Consider the following 27,320-nt stretch of genomic DNA (forward strand, 5'->3'; position numbering starts at 1 on the left):
CGATTCTCATGGACACCCTCATGAATCAGTGCAAAGCATCACAATCCTACAACATACACAAATGGTAACCTTAAAGACCATCTTAGACGTTCTGGCATTAGAGTATATACGTGCAGACACATAGACATGGTGGTACAAGTGAGCAGCCAGCAGGAGTCGAGAGTTAAGGGGTATTTGGATCCCAGGACTAAACTTTAGTCCCTGTCACATTGAATTTTTAGATATCAATTAGGAGGATTAAACGTGAGCTAATTATAAAACTAATTACATAAGTTGTGGCTAATTCGCTTGCTAACGCCATGTACAGGATGGTATGGAGATGTGGTGGAACTTATTCGTGGATTTGTTGGCGCATGAAAGAAATGGATATCGAAAATCTCTTCCTGCCGGTATAAAAAATGATCTTAGCCACATCACAGAAAGATCTACACAGTAGAGTTTGTGAGTCTGCGACGCTATGCTCTCTGTGACTGTATAAATTTCACGAGCTTAGCTTTTTGGATTAAATGTCACTTTAACGTCGGTCTTATACTTTTACAGTATTGTTATCTTATCGTGCGATCCGTGTGTTTTTAGTACAAAAGTTTAGCTGTCCCGTAGCAACGCACAGGCACGAACCTATTTACATATATAATCGAATCTGTGTGTACATGATTATATGGAGATGCAGTGGAACTTAATCATGGATTTATTGGCGCATAAAAGAAATGGATATCGTAGAATTCTTTCTGCCGATATAAAATATTATCTTAGTCGTATCACGAAAAAGTCTATACAGTATAGTTTGAGCTTGCGACGTCGTGCTCTCCGTGACTGTGTTAATTTCACGAACTTTGCTTTTTGAATTAAATGTCACTTTGACGTCGGTATTTAATTTAACAGTACTGTTATCTTATCGTGCGATCCGTGTATTTTTAGTATAAAAGATTTAGTTATCCCGTAACAACGCACGGACACACTACCTAGTCAACTACTAAAACTAAAGCAAAGACTCAGTGGCAGAGGTTTGATGTCATAGTCAAAAGGAGGAAAGAAAGTTGTTCATAACCATCAGTGGCAGAGGGAGGGGCCAAGACCACTCCCCTAATTCTGGCCACGTTTGCTTCGCTGAAAAAACAAGACGAAACACTGTTCCGGTTGATTTGTTGTGAGAGAAAAACACTGTTCTGGCTGAAAAAATAAGCTAAAAAAGACAGATTATAAGAAAAGCGAACATGGGCATAAGTTTTAATTTCAAATTTGACCAAATTTTAATAAAATTTATACTGCTGCCCCCCACCCCACCCCACCCAAAAAATGACAAAATCACATTTCTGGCTTCATTATGGTAACCATGTTCCTCGTCTGTCACGGGAGGAGCAGAATTAGGAACAAGTCTTTGGGTCTAAACAAAATGAAACAAAAGTTAAAGATCCTTTGTGGAAAGTGGAAGTATTTGGGCTTCACAGGCTATGATTCCTTAATTTGTGCACAATGATTCTCCTAATGGAAACATACCGATCGTAATTTAATAAGATAAAGAATAATGTGATGCAAAATGATCGTCATGCTAAGATAGTATGATGCCATAAGTTGCAGAGAGATCTACAATACTTAGTTTCAGTTAGAATACATTTTGGATGGACTGAAATACTTAAAACATACTTGTTGATGAACTGAAACGAACATGAGATGGCTATAGATACATGTATAACCAATTAGCTTGGATTGAACTCCTTTCCATCTCTGTTTCTGGGAAAATTATGTACTGAAGAGTACATAGTCTGTTACTATTTGCTATCAGTCATCAGAGAAAGCGGATAACGCGTTGATTTGACAGGAGAAAAGGATCTCCAAAATGCAGTACGTACATAATAGTGTAGTTGATGCGTGTTGATTTCCAATTGATTCTGATGGCTAAACAAGCAGTGATCTCGGATCCATTGATCATGACAAGGCAATGTACGTAAATAAAATATTATAAATGTGCATGTAGTACACAATGAGCCCATTTAGGCCAAGCCATGATGCAACACACAATAAATGGTTGAGTATGTCCTTAGCTTCCTTTTAGGATAAGTGTCCTGTTCGCTTCATGGCTGAAAGTATTGTTGACTGATTTGGTATGAGAGAAAAATAATGTTCGTTGGCTGAAAAAGTACGGCTTATAAGCCAAGCGAACAGGGTGAGGCACACTCATTAATCTTGACATCTTGTAATATATGAAGGCTCTATCCTATGATCTATGGTATGATGATGTTTTAGTAGTCAGATTATTATTCATTCACTAGGAAAACTAAACTTGTGATAGAAGCATGATCACAGAAGTTACATGGCTGGCTAGCTAGCTGACCAAAAGGCAAAGGGACGAGTTGGCTAAAATTACTAGTTTGGAACTCTGATCTGTTTGAGAAGATGTGCAGTGGGTGTACCAACTGGAGTGCTTGTTACTGTCATTGGCATGCACGTCGAATAACGGGCATGGATCAAGTCAAGTGACTAGTCAAGGAAGGAAGGTTGTAAAAGCAAATTTCAAGAGGAAATAAAGCAGAAAGCAGAATGTGAGTGCGAATGAAACAGGCCAGTGTGCATGCATTGGTTCATCACCATGAGAATCAATTCAGGAGCTAATCACGCCAGCCACAAGACCACCGCTGCCTATGACTTTGCAGCTACTACAAGCACCATCTGTTTCCTTTGTGTACGTGATCTGTAGTATGCTGGTCCTGGTCCCTGCCCTGCACCTGCACCTGCACCTCTTGCATATAAGCAATTCTTAGGCAGCTCACTAGCTACTAGGCAGGCAACCAGGTAGCAGGGTCAGTACGTAGTTCCAGCAGAAATGCATGCATCACTCGGCATGTCAAGCTCAAGCAGCAGCTCGTCGTACTCCTCCCTGCTCTTCACCACCCTTGCTCTAGTTCTCCTCTTCTCCCAGCTCACCATCGCCAAGGAGCAGTACCATGAGTTCGTGGTAATGTAACTAACCAAACCAACTGACTGAATACTGCACTGATCGATCGAATGAGTTCCATGACTAATGCCTGCCTGTCTGCAGGTGAAGGAGGCGACGGCGACGCGGCTGTGCGGGACGCAGCGGATCATGACGGTGAACGGGGAGTTCCCGGGCCCGACGGTGGAGGTGAGCGAGGGCGACGCGCTCATCGTGCGCGTCGTGAACCGGGGCAGCTACAACGTGACGGTGCACTGGCACGGCGTGCGGCAGATGCGGACGGGGTGGTCCGACGGGCCGGAGTTCGTGACGCAGTGCCCCATCCGCCCCGGCAACTCCTACACCTACCGCTTCACCGTCGCCGGGCAGGAAGGCACGCTGTGGTGGCACGCGCACAGCTCCTGGCTCCGCGCCACCGTCCACGGTGCGCTCCTCATCCGGCCACGCACCGGCGTGCCCTACCCGTTCAACGGCGGCAAGCCGCCCGCCAGGGAGATCCCCATCATCCTAGGTACGTACGTAGTACGCGCCACTACTCAAATCTATAGGTATATCTGTACGTTTCAGCCTTAAGATACTCGCGGCACTAGCACTATTCATTTCGACGTGTCCAATATACTTTTTTTTTCTTGCACAAATATAATTAAATGTATCCGTCACGGTGTCGAGGCAGTAAAAAAACTAAACAACGAACAAGTACTCCCTCCGTCATTCTCATTTTTTTGACGAGTCAAATAATATTAACTTTGACTAAATATATACAAGCAATTATTAATATCTATGGTGCATAATAAGGTCACTTAGACCAATTTCAGTGGAGAGTTTCATGACACGGTTACCAAGACTGTCACATCAGCTTTTATATATCCCTCTCTTCATAAATAAGTTGTCAAGTCATCAGATTTGTTGATGTGTCACCGTATTAAATGAAAATGAAACTCTTTTCAAACCCCCCATTGAGACTGGTCCTACACTTGGACTATGAATCTCTAGCTGTAAGGGCAGTCCCAATGATGCATTGATGATGGTTTCTATCCTCATTAAATGACTTGCCACGTAGGCAAAACGCTGATGTGGCAACGTAATTAATGAAGAAAGAGAGCAAAAATCATAGAAATAGTTTCTTCATGAAGAAACCAGGTCTACTCTTGACCCAATGCACTAAGAAACCATGAAATCGCCATTGGGGAGAAACCACCAGTTTCTAGGGAGCTAATGTCGCACTCCCATTGGAGGAAAAGATAGAGTTGGGAGAGAGAAAGAGAAAATAGTTATTACTCATAGAAACCATGGGTTGGAAAACAGTACTTTTTTGGTGCGGTATCCTATGTTATAGAAACTACTAGTTTTTTTCATTAGGACTGCCCTAACAATCACAAATAATCGTGCCAAACATCCTGTGTTTTCTACGGTTCTCGCGGCTGTCCACGACTCACTCACCACGAGATCGATTAGGCTTTTTTAAACCCTAATTGACTTTTTTTGAGACAACAGGGAACATAGACCCAAATTTAGGATAATATATAAAACTAATAATTAGGCTTCAACCCTAGCTAGATGCTGGTCAGACTGAAGAGTGTACACCCACAGTAAGCTCCCACCAATTAAGCTCATGATTGGCCAGGTTTAGCGAGTAGCTACTAGCTAGTGTGGTGTAGCCCACATATACAATGATTAGCATTTCTTTTTTCTCTTTTGCCTTTCCCGCATCTTAAACCAGTGTTATCATTCTGTTAGTTAGTTGGCGCCAGCTTTCTTTCTAGCTAGCTCTCGTATTTGAGTACCCATAGCAGAGCAGCGGCTGCTGCTTGCAGCAGCAGAGTCAAACTAGCTAGCTCTCATATGGCCCGTTCGCTTCGCTGAAAAAACAAGTCGAAATACTGTTCTAATTGATTTGTTGAGAGAGAAAAACACTGTTCCGACTGAGAAGAAGCGAACAGGACCAAACATGCAACGTCATCATGTCAGATCCATAAACGTGCACCTTTATACACACCAAACGTCATGGACACGTCTTTGGACTACCTTCCTACTACCAAAAGGAAAATTCGTCGTTGACAGTCACAAGGAAAAGTCTTCTTTTCATGACGTATCCACGTGAGATTAATTCTTCTTTAGCACTTTTAGTGGATCATACGGCAGTATGGCACCGACTTGTGGGGCCAACACCACTCAGGCAACAATACCATGCTCTCTTGTGTTTCGTTTCATTTTTCAGACTGAGAATCTCAATCAACTGTACATTTTGTGGTATATTTATTGCCCTGAAAGGTTGCCTCTTGATACGAAAAGGAATAGCATGGTGGGTCACTACTGGCTAGCCTAAGCAATATATATGGCCATATGGGCAACTTGTTGATCATATTTTGTTGCTAATGTTAGTATACCACCTGTTACAGAAAGATCATCAGTTGGTTTTGCTAGAAAAAGTTATCGCCCTGTTCTTAAGCACTACTTCAGCAGACGAACAATGTTTTCCTCTCACAACAAATCAGCATAAGCCAAATTCCATCTGAAGCATCCTGAAAGCCAAACAACTGGCTTTGATCAGAGCGGGTTCAGTTGGATGAAATAATTTCCTTCAGAAAGAACTCGTATACTAAATAAATTAGTCTATATAAAGATAGCTTAATTTTTTCCTATAGTGTAAACACTTTTCAAGATGGTTAATCAAAATGGCATCATTAAGCTGCTGCTTTTCTATTTTTTTGGGCTGCTATTGTCACCCACATTCCACAATAGGCCTAACATGCATGTACCCTTCATAGATTCTCACAAAAAAAAGCATGTACCATTCTACCATCTTAGGTGTTGAATAAATTAGCTCTTTACGACCAAAATGAAAAGCTAAGCATCAACTAACTCTTGTCAATCAGAATCATGATTGCAAAAATATTTAAAATGTATATAATTAATGAAACTAAATATGAATCCTTAATAAAAATTGGTGCAGCAAATTCCAGAGGTTGGATACTTCTTGGATTGCATTGTTGTAGTTATTACTTCCACAAACCGTAGTGTACGTGTTTTTCCTAGTGACTACAACGTGTGTAATTTGTTGTCCAAACAACCGGATGGAAACAGGGGAGTGGTGGAACATGAACCCCATCGACGTCGTCCGCACCGCCACCCACACCGGCGCCGCGCCCAACATCTCCGACGCCCTCACGGTCAACGGCCAGCCCGGCGACCTCTACAAGTGCTCATCCAACGGTAAACAATAAACAATGCAACACCTAGCTACTCTACTCCCATTGTTGTCCGCGGTGATCGGAAATGAAACTGAACGCTGGCGTGGACAGGCACGACGACGTTCGCGGTGAAGTCCGGCGAGACGAACCTGCTGCGCTTCATCAACGCCGCACTCAACACGGAGCTCTTCGTCTCCCTGGCCGGCCACACCATGACGGTGGTGGGCGCCGACGCCTCCTACACCAAGCCGTACGCCACGTCGGTCCTCATGATCGCGCCGGGCCAGACCACCGACGTGCTCGTCACCTTCGACCAGGCCCCGGGCCGCTACTACCTCGCCGCGCGCGCCTACGCCAGCGCGCAGGGCGTCCCCTTCGACAACACCACCACCACGGCCATCTTCGACTACGGCGCCGCCAACACCACCTCCACCGCCAGCAGCCCCGCGATGCCGACACTCCCGGCGTACAACGACACCGCGACGGCGACGGCGTTCACGACGAGCCTGCGCGGCCTGCGCAAGGCGGAGCTGCCGACGCGCGTCGACGAGAGCCTCTTCTTCACCGTCGGCGTCGGCCTCTTCAACTGCTCGAGCGGACAGACCTGCGGCGGGCCCAACAACACGCGGTTCGCGGCGAGCATGAACAACGTATCCTTCGTGCTTCCGTCTACCACCTCCATCCTGCAGGCGCACTACACCGGCGGCGGGGCGGCGTCGGCACCGGGGGTGTTCACCTCCGACTTCCCGGCGAAGCCGCCGGTGCAGTTCGACTACACGGCGCAGAACGTGAGCCGCGCGCTGTGGCAGCCCGTGCCGGGCACCAAGGTGTACAGGCTCAAGTACGGCGCTGTCGTGCAGCTGGTGCTCCAGGGCACCAACGTGTTCGCCGCCGAGAACCACCCCATCCACCTCCATGGCTATGACTACTACATCCTCGCCGAGGGGTTCGGCAACTTCGATGCGGCAACGGACACCGCCAAGTTCAATATGGATGATCCGCCGATGAGGAACACCGTGGGCGTGCCGGTGAATGGGTGGGCGGTCATCCGGTTCGTGGCGGATAATCCGGGGGTGTGGCTGATGCACTGCCATTTGGATGTGCACATCACCTGGGGCCTCGCCATGGCGTTCCTGGTGGAGGACGGCGTTGGGGAGCTGGAGTCCCTGGAGGCACCGCCGGCTGACCTGCCGGTCTGCTGAAAGCCTGAGAGGCTCAAAGCATTAGTAACACTTTCGGTAGTCTTAATTTTGGCCATTCATCAGCTTTATGAAGATCATTAATCATTCAGGATATTCACATTTTACTGGGGAGTAGCTATCTGCATTTTACTTCAAGCAATGCAAAGGCCATTGTTCAATCAAACGAAATAACTAGTCAATTGTATTCGCGCTTTCTCAACAGCTAAAGGGTCCAACACCGCGTGGAAACACTGGTGAGTGTTTGGACTATGATTGTACATCAAAGTTGGGTACCTGTGCTGTCATCGTGTTGGACGAGTTAGGTAAGGCTTGCGTGCTTGACCCAGTTGCGGGTCTCCTCCCGAGTAGTAACATTGAAATGAGACAAACCTATGATCATTGACCTGTTAGCTGGTTACTCGATAGATCTATCAAAATTGTGCGGAAGCATCGCATCCTTTCTTCGTCTGGCTACCTCTAGCTGGACGGATATGGATCATCCCTGGTGCCTTCTGCACCTGCAGCATCTCCTCCTCATACCCCTGCTTCTGATGCTGCCTGCCTCTCGGACGACTGGCGCCTCTGGTGATCGTTACGGTGAGTTCATCTTCGATGGTTTCTTTGGTAACGACCTAACCATGGATGGTGACGCCGTAGTCTCTGACGGTCTTCTAAGGCTAACCGGCGGGCAGAACCGATCAGAAGGTCATGCTTTCTACACTTACCCTCTCAATTTCACGAGTGACATCGTCCTGAATGGTTCTTCTGTTCCATCCTTCTCCACAACATTTGTCTTCACCATCCTCCCGCAGTTCAGTGCCTCCTTGGGTGGCCATGGTCTTGCCTTTGTGCTTTCTTCCACCAAGGAGTTGTTTACTGCCTTGCCTAGCCAGTACCTTGGCCTCCTCGATGCCTGGAATACTGGTAACACGTCAAATCATCTTCTTGCAGTGGAACTCGATACCGTACAAAGCTTCGAGTTCGCAGACATCGACTCCAACCACATTGGGATTGATGTCAACAGCTTAGTATCCATGGACTCCCATACTGCAGGCTACTATACCACTGATGGTGAGTTCAATCCGTTGAGCCTCATCAGTACAAAACCGATGCAGGTGTGGGTGGACTATGACAGCAAGCACACCATCCTAAATGTCACCATAGCGCCTTACTACTCCATGTCTACCAAACCTAGCAGGCCATTGCTCTCGGTTCCCTGCAAACTTTTCTCCATTTTGCCAACCACGGCAGTGTATGCTGGGTTTTCCTCAGCGAGTGGCTTACTTAACAGCAAGCATTACATCATTGGTTGGAGCTTCAAGCTCAATGGAGAAGCTGCAGCACTTAACTACTCTGCCTTGTCTCTCAAAACTATCCAAGCACAGGAGCAACAAATTGGAGTTCACCGCCCCCACGGCTACAAGACAATAGTCTGCATACTTCTCTTGCCAACTGTGGCAATTTCCATACTTGCTTCTGCTGTTATTGTTAAGGTCCATATGAAGCGGCGATTAAAAGCAAGAAAAATTGAACTAGACTGGGAGAAGGAGTATGGGCCTCCATCCTTCACCTACAAAGATCTGTTTGCTGCCACCAATGGGTTCAAGGACCATATGCTCCTTGGTAAAGGAGGCTTTGGGAGTGTCTTCAAAGGGCTGCTTCCCCATTCCAAGCAGATAGTTGCTATTAAGCAGGTGTCGCCAGAGTCAAAGCAAGGGATGAAGGAATTCATGGCAGAGATCATCATCCTTGGTCACCTCCGACACCGCAATCTTGTTCAACTGTTTGGGTATTGTCGGCACAAGCAACAACTCATTTTGGTGTATGAATACATGCCCAATGGAAGCCTTGATTGCTACTTGCACACTCAACATCACAACACCACCAATCTATTCTGGGCTCGAAGGTTCCACATCATCAAAGGTATCGCATCTGGTCTCTTGTACCTCCATGAGGAGTGTGAGCAGGTTGTCATCCATCGAGACATCAAGTCCAGCAATGTCCTTCTCGACAACGAGATGAATGCGAGGCTGGGCGATTTCGGCCTCGCAAGGTCACATGATCATGGAGTTGATGCTCACACCACACGTGTGGCAGGTACTTGGGGCTATATTGCCCCTGAGCTGGCCCGACTTGGCAAGGCAACCAAAGCAACTGACGTGTTTGCCTTCGGCGTGCTGATAATGGAGGTTGCCTGTGGAAGACGACCAATCTGGGTGAACACAAACAATGGGGAGCCTCTAGCTCTAGCAGACTGGGTGCTTACCACATGGCAAGGTGGTTCCATTACGGACGCCGTTGATCCAAGACTAGATGATTATGTGGAGGAGGAGATAGAGCTGGTCCTGAAGCTTGGCTTGCTCTGTTCGCACCCCTCACCAAATGCGAGGCCTTGCATGCGCCTCGTCATGCAGTACCTGCAAAGGGATGCACATCTCCCATCAGACTTGGAACCCAATAATTTGCTGAACATTGGTTTGGTTCAGGATGAAATGCATGATCAGCATGCCATGTCATGTCCAGCGACTGTTATAACCGATCTTTCAAAAGGGAGGTGACACTGCTGTGCTACTTGGTGATATTATCTACAATGTGCTCTTGCTTAGTGTTGGTACTGCATCACCGCTTATGTGTGGTGCTGCTCTTTAGTGGAGTTTCAATGAATTTGGAGCATGTACCAAATCCTATGATGTTGTTGACTTAATATGAACAAGTTATTCAGCTAGCATTGAGGAGATCAATATATACTAAATATAATATTAATGGCACTAATTTGCTATGTGCAGCACAAGAAGCTACAGACTATTGTGAACGTGTATGTTTTGCCTTTCAGAATGTTGTAAAATTTTGGTTGAATTTCTGATGAGTCTGATGACTAGTCAGGTCATCTAAGAACCTCCATCTGTTAGCAGACTAGTCTATATTTGATTCAGCAAATTACTTTTTATGCTATTAAGATGTGCTCATATTTGAAGCAGGCTCAAAAAGAATTTATAGTAGGAAAGATTTCAATATTTTATTTTTCGGATCATAACGTATGCTACTAATATCAGCCATTCTTCTAGATGGGTCCAAGCATTATCATAGCATTTGCAGTAATATGTATTTGGCATTTGTTTACCTTATGCAAACTAACTAGGGTATTTACATACCAATTCACATCTACTACCAGAGTACAGTTGCGTGCACATTTGATTCACCAAGAAACAATGTCAAATTACTATTTAGATATACTGATATAAAGAGTTACTTTCAGCTCTACTGCATAACTGCATACCAGTGTCACCTGCAACTGCAGTCTACAGTACACTGCTGAGAAAATGGTTTTCTACCACTTACCTTACCAACCCACTCCTACAGAGTACAAAACATACACAGCAAGAATACCCTTGTAAGTTGTAACAAAATGTGTTTTATTGGCACAGTGAGGCACATTTTGCTGGAGGCATAAAAAAAGTCCTAGAAATGATTTCGGTGGAATAAAGGCGGTGACCATTATAAATATTATGAGTTCAGGACAACAATAGCAAATTATGGCAAATCAGGCTAAGCTAAGCATAAATGCAGCAACGTACACTCATATCATTTCTGACAAAAAAAGTGGCCGGCCTACAACCTAGCAATTTCAACTGCTGCACATAGCTAATAAAATCAGTTTCCTACCACTTACCTACCCCATCATACAGAGTACAAAACATAGCAGCAAGTATATCCTACTGCTCAAACTGAACAAGGGAGTGGACATACATCAATCGTAGCTTGTACATATCCAGCCGATCAAGCCATAAATTTCAGGCAGCGTGTATCATTGTGTATGACTTGACAGCGGCAAGAACAGAACCGTGTTCCACACCTCACGCATGTGTAGTTTGCAGAACTACCGCAGACTGAGCAGTACTGCCGTCGAGATGAAGTGCTCGGTGGACCCACAGCAGCCCTAAAATATGCGGAACATGAGGTAGGGACTCAAGATTTGCCTGTCACAGTTCCAGAGTGAAAATCTTCTAAGTACCCTCCTTAGAAAATATACATGATGAGAAAGAAACTTATAGCACAAGGTTACTTACTTCTTGTGACATCCATGAATGATCTTGCCGCCCTCTTCTCCAAAGCTTGCCCTTGCCTTGTCTTGCGTTTCATAATCTTGGACTGCTTCTTTTGCATGAGTACTGTAGAAACGAAATTCAAAAACAGAAAATGGCTTACATCATCGAAATTTAATTAGTTCAGTGGGTAGAGCATTTGAGTTGAATGTGCATCCACAGATCCACAACCCAAAAGGCCTATATCAGTATACAACACAAATGCAGCATTTGCAGAAACTGTGAACACAGGAATCTTTACAGTTGACTAGTTGTAGGCTTGTAGCATGAGGAGTTCAAATATATGTATAAATAATAAATTACTGACGTTAGGGGCATTCCAGATGCTAACAACACAAGGTTGACAAGCTGTAGGCTGTAGCACGTGGACCTCAAAGATGTCTAAACGACTGGCTTTAGGGGCAATTCCAGATGCTAAAAACAGTCACCTTACAAATATTTTGTGGGGTCGTTCATGCCAGCTGTGTTCAAAAGTATGTTTTCAATATTTCCTTTGAAGGATAGTTTTAATTCTTATTCATCGATGCAAGGATAAGAAACACAGAATGCTGTTCCTTCCCTCTGCAAAATTGACACTAGAAGTGATATCAGAATATGTCATACACAAGAAATCTGTGTTTCAGTACTTGTCATTTGCAAAGAGTTAACATTTTGTCATCGAGCTTGTACATACTGTATCTACCTTATCCTCTTTCACATCATGGCATTATTATTACTACAATGAAGATAAATGAGAAAGAAACTGACCAGGGTCTTCCTCATCAGTGGATCCATACTCATCATCATTAAGATCTACCACCTCAACACCGGCATTGTCACTCTCAAGAGCTTCAAGGCGAGCTAAAGCAGCCTGCATGGCATTACAGATGTGGAGGTATTCATAACAAGGCAGCAGAGCATAAAGGGGAATAATTTCATGAACGAGAGGGAAACGGCTTGATTGGAATAGGAGGAAGAGGGGGGAAGCAGGAGTCGTGACTCCAATCCACTCTTTACCTGGGCGCGGTTGTCAGAGCTGGCGAACGCGGACGCCATGCGTGTGGCCATGCGGCGCGTGCGGGCGCTGGTCCGGCGGAACGGCCCGATGTTCTCCTCCTCCCCGTCCATCTCCGGTCGCCAGCAGCAGCAGGCAGCGGCGGGCGGCCCTTGGAGTGGATGAGCCAGCAAGTGTGGAGCCCGCAGAGGCGCGGGCGCGTGGGATTGAGCGGGCGGCGGCGGTGACTGGTGAGCGCCGTCGGCGGTCGGCAGCCGGCGGTCGACTGGGCTGCAAAGTCCGGCGTCGGCTCTCCTTGTCTTCCCATGGCCTTTCAGATGTTTGGGCTACTGGGCTAGACGAATGTTGGGCCAGGCCGTCTGGTTAGCAGGCTGCCTTCTCGTAGTTTCTGTTTCTTTTAGTCGAGAAGCAAAGCAATTAACCCCGGCTTCTCGAGAAAATTGTTATTATAGGACGCGAAATAATGAGCTTCGTTATTATAGGGCTTCAATCGTCAACTTTGCTAAAACGACATTTGAAATGATGACACTTTGTTTTACATGACATTTGGTCATTTTAATCACTTTTCTCATTTCAAATACACGTATTTTGCCATGGGATGACCGTATTGCCCTTCAGTCATATTCACGTAAGAGTGGGCAGGCAAGTGCGTGGGCTGCCTGGCTGCTTGGCTGCTTTAAAGCTCTAGTTTGGTTTTGGTGAACTGATGAAACTCTAAGTGCTAACCTAGTTTATCAAGTGATAATGAGATAGGTAGCACATTCCAAGTGATGAAGCAAATGAAGACCATGACATGATGATGGTGATGCCATGGTGATGATCAAGCACTTGCACTTGAAAATAAGAAAGTGAAAAACAAAAGGCTTAAGGCAAAGGTATAAATGGTAGGAGCTATTTTATTTTGGTGATCAAGACACTTAGAGAGTGTGATCACATTTAGGTTTGATAGCCGCACTATTAAGAGGGGTGAAACTCGTATTGAAATGCGGTTATCAAAGTGCCACTAGATGCTCTAACTCATTGCATATGCATTTAGGATCTAGTGAACTGCTAACACCTTTGAAAATGTTTGTAAAAATATGCTAACACATGTGCACAAGGTGATACATTTGGTGGTTGGCACATTTGAGCAAGGGTTAGGAACTCCACCGGCGGAGTGTTCGCCCGTAGAGTGCGGACAGTCCGACAGTACCACCGGCGCCCTAGACAGAAAAGATGGAGGTCACTGTAAGTGACCGGACGCTGGTCTCGGTAGGACCGGCGCGTCCGGTCAGAAGAAGCAGCAAAGACGCTGGCGTCGGCCTCTGACCGGACGCTGGCGTCGGTCTCTAACCGGACGCTGGGTCACTTAGTGACCGGACGCTAGAGGGTTGCGTCCAGTGCTGCTGACGTGGCAGTGCACAGAGGAGATGTCGAGTGACCGGACACTGGGTGAGTCCGGTCGAGCATGACCGGACACGTCCGGTCGTGAAAAGTTGTCTCTGGATGCTTACTAGAAACGACAGGACGCTGGAGTTTAGCGTCCGGTCACTTTGAGCTGCTGCATCCGGTCATCACTTGACCGTTGAGATCGGTCAATCAACATTTGAAGAGAGGGGATACATGGCACGCATCACGTGACTGGACGCTGAGGTCCAGCTTCTGGTCGATATGACCGGAGCGTCCGGTCACCCCATGTTGTGCCCAGTGAAGGGATACAACGGCTCTATTTCATGGGGGCTTCTATTTAAGCCCCATAGCTGGCTCAAGCTCACTCTCTTGGCTATTTACATTGACATAGCAACCTTGTGAGCTTAGCCAAAGCCCTCCCACTCATCTCCATCATTGATTCATCATTTTTGTGAGATTGAGAGAGAATCCAAGTGCATTGCTTGAGTGATTGCATCTAGAGGCACTTGGTGTTCGTATTTTTACTGCGGGATTCACTTGTTGCTCTTGGTGGTTGCCACCATCTAGATGACTTAGAGCAGTGGAGGAGGATTGGCACGAGTTGGTGATTGGTCGTGGCCATCTCTAGTGATTGTGAGGGGATTTGTACCTTCCCCGGCAGAGCGCCGAAAGGTAACTCTAGTGGATTACTCATGTCATTGAGTTACCTCACTTGTGGGTAGGTTCTTGCGGTATCCAATTATGTGGACAAGGTTCATGCAACACCTCTTAGTCGTCGAACCACCAAGTTTGGTCGACACAACAGAGACGTAGCGTGTTGACAAACACGTGAACTTCGGGAGAAAATTGGTTGTCTCTTGTCCTTTGGTATTCTTGAAAGGACCTTGATATCGCCTAGGAGGCCTAGAGGGGGATGAATACGCCTGTAAAAATTCAACTCGAAACTCTATTAGAACAGAGGGCGGCACTGTGGGCCTTATAGAGCGGCACTGCCGCTCTTCAAAAATAAAGCAGACAATGTTGAGATTTCATAGATAGTAACCTGACCCTCTCAGTTGCTTAATCCTACAACAGAAAAACAAAATCTAGTTCAAAGACTGGATACCATAGAAATCTCACACAAGAGAGGATCGAGCTACCAAACCCTAACAATCAGCTAGCAAAGAGCTGAACCAGCAAGAATACAAAGTGAAGCATGCGAGACAAAATTTATCCTATGGTTCAGCTCGCCACCAAGGCTTGCCTATGTCCACGTTGTTGAGGCATCCACAAAAAGGATTGGCTTGCCACCAAGGCTTGTCTTGCCCTCGTTCTCAAATCAAGAGAATGAACTCTTGAAGTGAGGGGTAATTTCTTAGCTATAGGATGAGGTTACAAACCTCCCAAGGCTGCCACATGAGTTGGCAAGCACAAGGGCGACGCCTAGCCGGCTAGGAGCAAGCTCTAAGAGTAACAAACCCTAGAACCACCGACCAAACATGAACTAAATGCTCTTAGACTTTGGGAATCAGTGGATCTTCTCTCCAATCGAGTTTTGCTGCCTTTTCTCTTAAGTTTTGATGGTGGGAATCAAGGATTTGCTTGAGGGATGAAGGAGCAACAATGGAGGAGAGAGAGGTGAGCTTTAGTCTGTTCAGTTTCAAACTAAACCGTTGGAGAAGAAGGATCTCTGTTGTGGGTTGGCCCAAATGGTATTTATACCTCTTGGGTCCCAACGGTCGATTATGGGCGGCACTGTCGCCCTCACAGGGCAGCACTACTGCCCTAGTCAAAACAGGTAGAATCTAGAGATTTTTGGCTGCCTGCTTTGGCTGGGTAAGAGGATATAGATCTGTAGTTTTGAGCATCTAGTTGCATAGTTGACCAACTGTACTAGAATCCCTCTTTATAGTACGGCTTTTCCTAAACTCAAATTCAAAGCATAAAAGAATGTAAATGCCTTTGAGCTGGTTGCCACTTTATTTGGCAATTGAAAGCTTCTATTATTGAATATGTTTTCCTCATTCTCATTATACCATGATTATGTGAGTTGAACCATTTCCATACATATGAGTTCACCTTCATAGCTTCAAGTCACTTTCACTAATGATTTGATCCTCAACACAATATGACTCTCCATAGCTTGATTAGTACCTCGACTCAATGCAAGTACTCTCTTCTTCATCTTAGCCATGGTACCTCGGCCACCAAGCCATCGCTTGCCCTTCACCTTCGCTTAGTACCTCGAAGCCCTTTCCTTGCTATCTTCACCCTATCAAGCTATACTTAAGTCACATTATATTAAGCATCCATTGAAAAACATTTCTTTAATATTTTGATCCTTGCTTGAATATTTTTTAGATATGAATGTTGAGATCAATCAAGCTTCAGTTTGTCTCACATAGAGACATACATGGATCAACATCAATATGGTCAAGCTAATTCACGATTCCTTATTCCCTTCTCATTTTGGCTTGACATTCCAATTGATCTTTCATATATTCATCCATGTAAGCAAGCCAATGTAGAGACCGACTTATATCCACTATACATTGTCATTTACCAAGTATGTTTGCTTTCACATGATACTATGATATCCCACAACATAGAAGCCATTTCATTGATTCTAATTATATTGTTGTCTTTTGCTTGAACTAGATTGCTTCTAAAAACTTCTAATACAACAATACATAGTTTGGCATTCACTTTAACACAATATGGCATATCATCAAATTTGCCTACTAGTTGAACCTTGTATATACTTGTTAATACACAACCCACAAGTATATGCAATAGACTCAATTTTTTGTTCAACACTTAGCAAATTTATTAGACCTTTAATTATGTTGTCATTCAATTTACCAAAACCCACTAAAGGGCTAGATGCACTTACAATTCTTCCGGTGATTAATAAAGTATTCATCTTGTGATTGGTTCACTCATCTACACGGCGGTATAATCACCTCACTTACTCATTTATATTCCCGCAAACTAGCTATATCAAGCTCTTTAGTGTAGCTAGAATTAAGAGCTTGCTTTATGGATCAAGTTCATCTAGTGGAGCTCTTTAGTGTAGCATTTGTGAGAGCTCTTAGTGAGTAGTGACCTAGTGGATTATGTGCCTAGTGATCATAACAACTAAAATTATTGGATAGGTGACTTGCAACCCTTATAAAGCTAGAGCAAGTTTGCATTTTGCTAATTGTTATACTAATCAAATTGCTCTAGTTGATTTGTAGATTTTAAATAGGCTATTCACCCCCCTCTAGCCATATTAGGACCTTTCACTGCTGTTGCCGCCGTTTGGATTGGCTAGCTGGCAGGCTTGCCGCCACCGTTACCTGGGCAGGCTGGCTGGCACGCTTGCTGCCGCCGCCGGGGTATGTCACACATTATTAAAATTCACAAAAATACAGTAAAAATTTCCATAAAATTAGAGTAAAATTCTGGACATATAACACAATATTAAGTACACATGAATTCATCTCATATCATAATATTGTTCCAAACAAGATTCAAGTAAATTTTAATAATGTGTGATATACCCCGGTGGTGGCGGTAAGCGTGCTAGCCAGCCTACCCAGGCAGCGGCGGCGGCGGCGGCAGCCAGTCAGCCTACCCAGGCCAGGCGGCGACCAGGCAGCCCACGCACCTGTCTGCCCACTCTTACGTGAATATGACTGAAGGACAATACCTGCCTACCCAGCCCAGGCGTAAGTTTCAATTTGTTTCACCTTGTTTCAGTATGTTACCACAGGTGCTGCTCCCCACACGCTCTAACTTGTGGGCACGCACGCGCTGCACACACCCAGCCAATGCTGCCTATGTGTGCATGCGGGCCAGCTCTAACAGTTGGACGTGCACGCAACGGACGGTCACTCCCTAGTCAAAGTGCATGCGTGCATGCAGAGCGCTAGAGCGGGCTAGCACCCAAACGGAGGCGTGGCCCCCACAGTGTAGCATGTAGCCCGGGTCAACCCATGGGTAAGCGTGATGTGCTCTCTCTCTCTCGCATGCAGCTGGGAAGGCCCCAGACGCATGCTCTCCGGGCAGGCGTGGGGCACAGCAGAAGCAAGAGCAGGTCGGGGCGCAGCAAACGCAGTAGCACGCGGTCGTTCAGACGCGCGTGTCCGTCCGGACGTCTGGACGCTAATGTAACACCCTAGGTGTTAAGCTTGCATTATCACCTGCATTCCATAAGCATAAGCATCATTTATTCATTCATAATCATACGCATATGATAATATTTTTGATTTAGTCTACAATGGTTCTATGTGATGCTTTGCTTTTAATGTGTGACTTTATTTGTTTAGGTGATAACTCAAGTGCTTGATGTTTGATCACCTAAATAAGTTAGATCAACATAGGATCACAAATGAGTTAGGGTTTGTGTTTATCATTTAGTCAAAATATGCTTCTAAGTGTTTAAATTAGGTTTGAAGCCTTTTTCATGATGCTGTTTTGACCAAAATATAATTATAATTTCAGTACCCTTTCTGAGGTTTGACTCTAAATAAAAGTTGAAGTGTTGGTTGTGTACTACAAACTTTGTTTAAGGATCAAGGATCAAATCCACTTTTAACAAGTCCAAATAGTAGCCACAAGTTTCAATCTAGTACTGTTTTGAATCTCTTAACAAAATTTTCAAGTCTAAGATTAGCAGTTAGCAAATTCAATGTTTGGGAATTTATCTAATCAATTTTTATAAACAAAATTTGTACAACTTTGCTTCTATGAATTGGTGTGATGTTTGCACTTTGATATTGAGCTATTGGTTGGATTGTTTGGTCAATGTTTAGCTATTAAATAAATTGCCCAAAGTAGCAAATCAATTCATTTGTAGCCATGTTAACTGAATGCAGTTTTTCAGTTTCAAGGTTAGATTTTTAAAATTCAAAATCTTCCAAACTATCAAGTTTTTGTGGTTACTCATTAAAGCAATGTCGGAGATCTCTTTTAGTTCTACAACTTTTAGTAATGACGTTTTAGCTGAGGATGAACAGATCAGGAGAGTGAGAGCGAGGAAGTAGCTCTGTTAGGCTGCTACAGTGCCGCATAGACAACAGCCAGCTCGGTTGCTACACTACCGTCGACAGTGTCCTTCTCGGTGCTTCGCCGTTGGGATACGCAGCCGCCGTGAATAGGGGCCGAGCTACACTGGCGAGCCTGGAGAAACATCGCTCGTGCCCATTCAATGCCCAGCGCCAGCCAACTCCTTTTCCTCCCCTTGCTGTGCCACCCGCCGTTCTTCTCTGTCCGCTAGCTGTTTTTGCAGCCACTACTCGCTCCCCATCCAATTCGTCGCGTCCATAGCTTCGCCATGCGCGGCTCTCCCATCCCAACCTAGTTGCGACGTCATTCTTCGTAGGTGAGGGCCCTTGGGCCAAGCCGCCGCCATGGGCGCCATGGCCACCAGCTCGTGCCTGTCTCCCTCTTCTGCCCTTTCTTCTTATTTTAGCATCACCTTTGGACGTAGAAGCTAGCTTCGAAGCCAATTTAATCTCTACCACCGTTCCCTCGTTGGAACACGGCTTGCCGCTGTCGCGCTCTGGCCGCCGCGCCGCCATCCACGCGGCTACGCCTCGCTGCAGCCCCGCCGAGCCTTACCCTAACCTCTAGATCCTCGTGCGAGCTCCCTAGAGCCCATGCTCGTGGCCACCGGCCAAACCTTGGCCGGAGACGGTGAGTCCGTTGCCGCCATCGTGGCTTAGTGCCATCGCACCGCCGCCTAGATTAGGAGTCGAGCACCCCACCTTAATCTACCTCGTTAGATGCAGAATGAGACGAGGAGTCTAACGATGGTGGTCCTGTTGCCGACAACCTCGCTGATGGTGAGCTATTGCCTGTTAACCAGGCGGCTCTGCTCTGTCCCTATGACAAGTGGGGTCGGTGGACCTTGGGCCCCTGCGGTCAACGCTTCTGGGTGCATGGACCGGGTGCACTTAGCTGTGGTTAGAGCGTATTTTGTTTGTTTGTTTTCTGTTTTTCTTTTTTCAGAATTTGAATTAAACTTCAAAAATACATAACTTGAGCTAGGAAAGTCCAAAATTGGTGAATCAAATTTTGTTAGCTTTGTCTTGCTGTGCTCTACATGTTAGAGTCATAATTTTTTCTGTTTGAAAAAAATTATATACTGTTTTTATTTACCAATAATAATACCTTTTTGCTTCCAAAAATGATATTTAAAACTATAGGTATACAAAATTCATGAAACCAATTTTCATAGTTTTCTAGTGACATGCTCTATGCAACATAATTATGAAATCTGTTGTTTGACAATAAAAGTGGGCTGACCCTGTTTAGGTTAAATTAAGTATATATTATTTGTCCTTTTTATATATGATACTCCATGTATTCAAATGTGATGAAATTTGTGTGGTATACTATTCATAGCACATATGTGCTGCTGTATTTTTCTGCAAATCAGATTTGTACAGCAGCTGACCTTTTTCTTTTATGCCTTGTTTACTAAGTAAATGGATTGGGCATGCTACAAATATTTTTGGGTTGCAACTTTAACTTTCTTATCATGTTTTAGGTGTGTCTTAGCTACTGTACTGGTTGTGAACATATAGGATTCCTTTTGATGCGGTCTCTTATTTTCCTATGTTTGTTATGTTATGGCTTGCCTAGCTTCTAACTTTTTTCGGTAGATAATTGTTTGATCATGCCAGGTTGCTTTAGGAACTTTTGTTGATGTGCCAAACATATCCAACATTAGTAAGCTTTAGATGAATTAAAATCTTGTCTTCTCTACCAGAGAAGTGATATGCACCTACTCAGTAAAAAGATTTGATTATAAGCCACACTTTGTCACCTTTATGTTGTTAATACAACCCTAGTTTCCTATGTTATTAGGGCTACATGAGTGCATCCTTATTTCATATCATGACATCATTACCTTGCATCTTTTATGATTCACTTTATTTATGCACCGCCTACATACATATAGGATCGGAGGAGGACATTCCATTTGAGTATGTGATCGTCGAGGAGAAGAACCCTCAGGAGTTGCCACCCAAAGGCGAAGGACAAGTCTTTGAACCACTTCCGGGGTGCCTGAACCATGGACCCTCCACTTTTCGCCAAGGCAAGCCTCAGACATTTCACTTTCCTATCTATCTCTGTTTTAAATTACACTTGAGTAATGTTAAACTTTAGTTATGCATTAAGTTGCTAGGTGTTGATTGGTAACCGTTGCTGCATCTTGTACTTTGACTAGAAAAAATTATCTCCCTTTCTAACTAAAAATAGACCGTTGTGGGCCGGCCCAAATGGTATTTATACCTCTTGGGTCCCAACGGTCATTTTTGGGTGGCACTGCTGCCCTAGCCAAAACAGGTAGAATCTAGAGATTTTTGGCTAGCTGCTTTGGCTGGGTAAGAGGATATAGATCTGTAGTTTTGAGCATCTAGTTGCATAGTTAATCAACTGTACTAGAATCCCTCTTTATAGTATGGTTTTTCCTAAACTCAAATTCAAAGCATAAAAGAATGTAAATGCCTTTGAGCTGGTTGTCACTTTATTTGGCAATTGAAAGCTTCTATTATCGAATATGTTTTCCTCATTCTCATTATACCTTGATTATGTGACTTGAACCATTTCCATACATATGAGTTCACCTTCATGGCTTCAAGTCACTTCCACTAATGATTTGATCCTCAACACAATATGACTCCCCATAGCTTGATTAGTACCTCGACTCAATGCAAGTACTCTCTTCTTCACCTTAGCCATGGTACCTCAGTTGCCAAGCCGTCGCTTGCCCTTTACCTTCGCTTAGTACCTCAAAGCCCTTTCCTTGCTATCTTCACCCTATCAAGCCATACTTAAGTCACATTATATTAAGCATCCATTGAAAAATATTTCTTCAATATTTTGATCCTTGCTTGAATGTTTTCTAGATATGAATGTTGAGATCAATCAAGCTTCAGTTTGTCTCACATAGAGACATACATGGATCAACATCAATATGGTCAAGCTAATTCATGATTCCTTATTCCCTTCTCATTTTGGCTTGACATTCCAATTGATCTTTCATATATTCATCCATGTAAGCAAATCAATATAGAGACCGACTTATATCCACTATACATTGTCATTTACCAAGTATGTTTGCTTTCACATGATACTATGATATCCCACAACATAGAAGCCATTTTATTGATTCCATTTGTATTGTTGTCTTTTGCTTGAACTAGATTGCTTCCAAAAACTTCCAATACAACAATACACAGTTTGACATTCACTTTAACATAATGTGGCATATCATCAAATTTGCCTACTAGTTGAACCTTGTATATACTTGTTAATACACAACCCACAAGTATATGCAATAGACTCAATTTTCTGTTCAACACTTAGCAAACTTATTAGACCTTTAATTGTGTTGTCATTCAATTTACCAAAACCCACTAAAGGGCTAGATGTACTTACAATCTCCCCCTTTTTGATGATTGATGACAACACAACTAAAGCTTACAAGAGATTGATAAACATTAAGATTTTGAATCCTATTATATAGTGAGCTCCCCCCTAAATATGTGCATTGAAGGAATTCAAATTTTGGCCTCAAATGCCAAATGCACATATTTTCAGATGAAGTGTGGGAACTCCCCTATATCTTAGCATCTATGGGGTGCAAGGTGTAACATGATAACCGTGATGCTCATGACAGTTCATGCACTCAAAGATTGCTGACCAGCAGAGGGCGGCACTGCCACACCAGAGAGCGGCACTGCCGCACCTGCCTGACCAGCACAGGAGAAAATAAGCATCACTCAAGGCATGAATGCCACACACTAGCATAAATGGTCCTTATCAAGAGCATCAATTTAAACTATCTTTGCACACACCACAATATTTTTTTTATTAAACCTTATATGTATATGTATGCCTCTCCTTTACCCCTTTTCATCCTCATATCAATCTCTCTCCCCTTACATTCTCCCCCAATATTTCTCCTCCTTTGGCATTTGGCATTAATCTCCAAAAAGGATCTCTCCACCAAAAGGAAGAAATGATGGTACAAAATTGGCAGAAAACAGCCCAGTTTTCAGAGAGCGGCACTGCCAGCCTCAAGGGGCGGCAGTGCCGCCCTACCATGCTGATTCCAAATCCAGCAAAGCTTCCTGTGTCATTTTCAAAATTCTTTTTCTTGATAAAACCTGCTTGCAGCTGTCTCTAACTCATCATCTTTTACAGTTTCTTATCAAGTCTCATTTAATTGCATAGATGGACCAAGCAAGAAGAAATGATGGTCGACACATGAGGGCAAGAGTAGGTAAAAGTTAAGCATATGGGATTTCTCACCTATTTTCTACCAAACAAAGTATGCAACTTTTAGGTCAAGATTCTTGAGAGGTTAGCATATTTGGCTCATACCTCACTTAGATGATAGTATAACATGAGACAAACTCATGCCATCACCACAAGAGGTATCAACCAAATATCTAAAGAATTCTCTAATCGCCACCATAAGAACAAACTTATGGTGTGACTCAAAAATTGCATACACATGCACACACTAGCATGTAAAGGCCTAGATGCACAAAGGTAATACATGAGTTCATGGAGTTATATATCTTTGTTCTAAGCCTCATAATCTCTGCCATGAAGATGATTTCAATACTTGGATTTAATGCTTTGATGGGGCTAGTACTTCTTTGTGCAAGATAATTTCATTTGTGCCCATCTCTCATCATCATCTTCAAGGAGATTCATAAATTTGTGCTTGATATCAATTGAAAGTCCATTGCTAGCTCTTGTTGTCATATTGAGATATCAGCTGAAGACAAATTTCTTGATATACTAAGTTAAAGATTATCAATCAATACCAATTGAAATATGATCTTCATAATTTTGACACCAATTGAGAGGGTCTTCACAAGGCTTTGTAATATTTTGATCGTCAGCAGCTAGCCCAGGGGCCGTGGGATGAGTATATATACACCTAAAACCAAAACTAGCCATTGGAGTTCAAAAACTAGACATCAAGACCTGTACAAGTGCGGCACTGCTGCCCTTATGCACGGCACTGCCGCAGGCCTATAGCTCTCAGAAACAGCACAGGTCACCTCATGGAAAACGTCATATCTCTTTACTCTGAACTCCGTTTTTAGTGATCTTGGACTTTCTAGAAAGCTTGTTTCGAGAGCTATCCAGCCCAACCAAGAGAAATCTCAAGATCAACAAGTGCAAGTGTTGTTCTATTGAAATGATCTTCACCAGTTGATGCCAATTGGAATGCATGCCCATATCTCATAATATCATCTAGGTGGTGCAATTTGGATTGAATTAATGTAGCATACCCATGAGAAACTCATTCTCAGCAAGAGACTACACAAATTCACTAGAAGAAACGGTTAGTCTTAAAAGACACAAGGCATAGGATGGGCTCCCCCTTAATATGTGCATCAAGTGCTTGAATTACTTGTGAAATGCACTAGAATCGGTTTAAGAGTCGAGGGGAGTTCATCCTATATCTTGGTCAAGGCATTATAATTTTGCAACAACTAAAATTATGCCAAGGAAACATACCACCACCAAGGTAGATAGATCACCACACATATTTTCATCGATATGACCATCATAAGTTAGACTTCAATGATTTGGATGGCTATAGTTCACTCTTGATGAAATGTGGTGAATTAAAGATTTTGTGATCATCCAAGATCTATATTAGTTTCCTAGTTCTTTCTTTACCTAAAGCAACTCACACAGAGAGCAAAGGTAAAATTCATAAAATTTGTAAGTTATGAACTAGGAGTTACCACTCTTTGTTGATAAGATCCTGGGAGATCAATGGGATGGATCATAGGTACTTGATGAGCACTTAGAGAAGAGAAATAGCAATGAAAGCCCACTCTTCAATTATTTTCTCCATCTCATCCAAATCTAGGTCCATTTAAAGGATTGTGATATTCAACATTTAAACCAGGACCACTTGGTTTGTAAAGACCAAGACCTCCTAGAATAATTGTGAAACACCTAGAGAATCCAAAGGAACTACCCATCCTTCTTTTTCCATGTGTGGGACTGCACATCAAACACTTGAAAGAAACCAATAATCCCACAAGATATAGGCCGAGCTCCCCCTAAATTTGTGCATACAAGAGTACACAAAGTTCACTTAAGCACATTAACAATATGAGGTTGTAACAGAACCGACCAATTATAAGAAATTAAGTAAGAAAATCATCCGCCAGGGCAGACGATTTAGCAAACTTAAGCCCGTATAACCCGGTAGTCCATGAAATCGCGAAGGATTTCAAACTAACTTCCATTCCAGCCAAGATCGTAATAAGTTTAGCGGTCACCATCACATATTACATAAAAGTTCACAATCTCAGATACATCAGAGTTTCAACATAGTTATTACAAACCAGTTCGAATAAAAGTAGCGGAAGTCATTTGTTCAAACCACACACACACTCACGCGGAGTTTAAATATAGTGCCAGCGAATGATCATCTCCAACAAAAGCATCAGATGAGACGTAAGGAATGACCATGCCCATGGTCCTAAGCATCACCCATCGCAGGATAAAGGCAGTTGATACAGTAGCCGTAATACATCTGCCCATCTGCAACAAGTGGGAATAAAACCCTGAGTACGAGAAGGTACTCAGCTAGACTTACCCGACATAACCGAAAATAAATGACACCAAGGATTATGAAGGGCTTTATAGTAGGGTAGCTGACTCATTTGCAAAAAGAAGCATTTTTAGCATTTCAAGAACCTTTCGAAAAGCATTATTGCCAAGTTAATTATTATTAACCTGTCGACTAGATTTGCACCTATACTAGAGTAAACATGTGATTAAGCAGATAATGATAACCAATGATCATTAAACAACTTCCATACTGTCATATTCATTATAACTGTCCAAGTGTTCCATAACATTTACTACGATGAAGTAACTCAAGTCAAGTGCTCACTATCCAGGAGCGATGGCGATTCGAATCGATTCCTAACCAGCTGGTGATTTATTCCTTACACAAACCTCACTCACCCGCTAAAGTGAGATATTGATCACCGAGTCAACTTTCCAGGAATCTCGAGTTTGCCAGGAACCACATGTACCCGGGGGCCGACCGACTGCACTTTGGTCTTATCATCCCGCCCCCGTGTCCTACCACACCTGCTTCGGCACAGTGCGTTGCGGGCAATCTACTCGGCCCGAAAAATCTCCCAGCTTCGCGGTCGGAAGGTACTTTATCCGGCCAGCTAAATGTAAGGCATGCGTTCAACATGACTCGAGGCCCAACAACGGTCGGTCCTTAATCGACACAGACGGAAACACTACAGTCCAAAACTCTGCAAGTCTCCGTCCGGTCTCAACTTCATTTAACACTTAGTTATACCATGACTTCATAGTCATCCAAGCAGATCCAGGTAACCACCTATAGCTCGCAGGTGACAGGAAATCACCCGACTTCTACCGGTCTAAGCCAGCTAAGCATTGACTCGACTGCGGATACCAGGGTAACAAGGATATAGTATAACAAAGGTAAACAAGGTATAATGCAGCAACGGTTGCAAACAACTCCTGAACGTAATGCATCAATTAAAGTAAAGCATTTAATTAAATAATTGCAAACCGGGAGAAAAATGCTCCGGGGCTTGCCTCTCTCGAAGGAGCTCGGACGGTGATCGGGGCACTCCGGAAGTTCCTCAACGTCCTCCTCGTCGGCTTCTGGCACTTCCTGCGGCTGCACCTCGAACTGCTCCTCGGGCTCCTCGGGTATGACGACTGGGTTCTCGGTTTGCGATCCTGTATGATGCAATGCGCGTAAGTGATTATGCAAACGGTGCATCGAAGGAGATGAATGCAATGGATATGTTTAAATGCAAGGTAGTCAACATCATCCAAGAAACTATACTACAAGCACATGTCATCTACTGCATTCTCTTCTACTACTAATATGTTTAAGTCAACATATCTTATGAAATGCCTCAAAGATACACCAAAGCTATTATTATTAACTAACCTTGTATTAAAGAGGATTATTTTATTTCCTTTTTAATTAGGGCTACAACAGCAATCTCTATTTCTGGTGCTTATAAAAATCTGAGAAAATTACAGTAGCATGGTACTACTCTAAGTAGACTACCATCAGATTTTCATGATATTTGAATGAGTGGATTAGCCTACACAAAAATCACAAACTATGGCATGATTTTGTACATGAAAATACTTTGAACTGTGAAAAGTGTCAAACAACAGAATTAATATTTTTCCTAGGTTCTTCATAGCATACAATGACTGTACAAAAATTATCACATGCATGTTTTATACAAAGTTTGCTCTCTAGCAAAAATAACAAAAATCAGCCATTAAAGGTACTTGAACAACACCTCAAAATTTTCCCACAGCACATGCATGAAACATATTTTTCCTAGGAAGTACATGACATAAGAAGATTAACAAACTTGGAATCATATTTTTCTGAAGACTATAGATTTTTCTACATATTTTTCAAGTTATCAGCAATATACATGATTAAATAAAATCCTACAGAAAAGTATCCCAAAAATGACATGCAATAAT

At 43.6% G+C, this 27,320-nt stretch overlaps 3 protein-coding genes across 3 annotated transcripts; 2 read left to right on the top strand and 1 right to left on the bottom strand.

Annotated features, from left to right (window-relative positions):
- Window positions 1-2,804: 2,804 nt before the first annotated feature.
- LOC136504273 (laccase-23-like) lies at window positions 2,805-7,346 on the top strand. Its single transcript, XM_066499138.1, has 4 exons — window positions 2,805-2,953; window positions 3,038-3,443; window positions 6,017-6,145; window positions 6,235-7,346. The coding sequence occupies exons 1-4, from the start codon at window positions 2,822-2,824 to the stop codon at window positions 7,323-7,325; spliced, it is 1,758 nt and encodes a 585-aa protein (XP_066355235.1). The 5' UTR covers window positions 2,805-2,821; the 3' UTR covers window positions 7,326-7,346.
- Window positions 7,347-7,696: 350 nt separating this feature from the next.
- LOC136504272 (L-type lectin-domain containing receptor kinase SIT2-like) lies at window positions 7,697-10,031 on the top strand. Its single transcript, XM_066499137.1, has one exon. The coding sequence runs from the start codon at window positions 7,697-7,699 to the stop codon at window positions 9,860-9,862; it is 2,166 nt and encodes a 721-aa protein (XP_066355234.1). The 3' UTR covers window positions 9,863-10,031.
- Window positions 10,032-11,103: 1,072 nt separating this feature from the next.
- On the bottom strand, window positions 11,104-12,655 carry LOC136504297 (SWR1 complex subunit 6-like). Its single transcript, XM_066499167.1, has 4 exons — window positions 12,404-12,655; window positions 12,155-12,257; window positions 11,372-11,473; window positions 11,104-11,281 (listed from the first exon to the last, which is right to left on the bottom strand). Exons 1-4 carry the CDS (start codon window positions 12,512-12,514, stop codon window positions 11,271-11,273), a joined length of 327 nt encoding a protein of 108 aa, XP_066355264.1. The 5' UTR covers window positions 12,515-12,655; the 3' UTR covers window positions 11,104-11,270.
- Between the last annotated feature and the right edge of the window lie 14,665 nt (window positions 12,656-27,320).

Source organism: Miscanthus floridulus, chromosome 14, assembly GCF_019320115.1.
Source record: "Miscanthus floridulus cultivar M001 chromosome 14, ASM1932011v1, whole genome shotgun sequence".
Lineage (NCBI taxonomy): Eukaryota > Viridiplantae > Streptophyta > Magnoliopsida > Poales > Poaceae > Miscanthus > Miscanthus floridulus.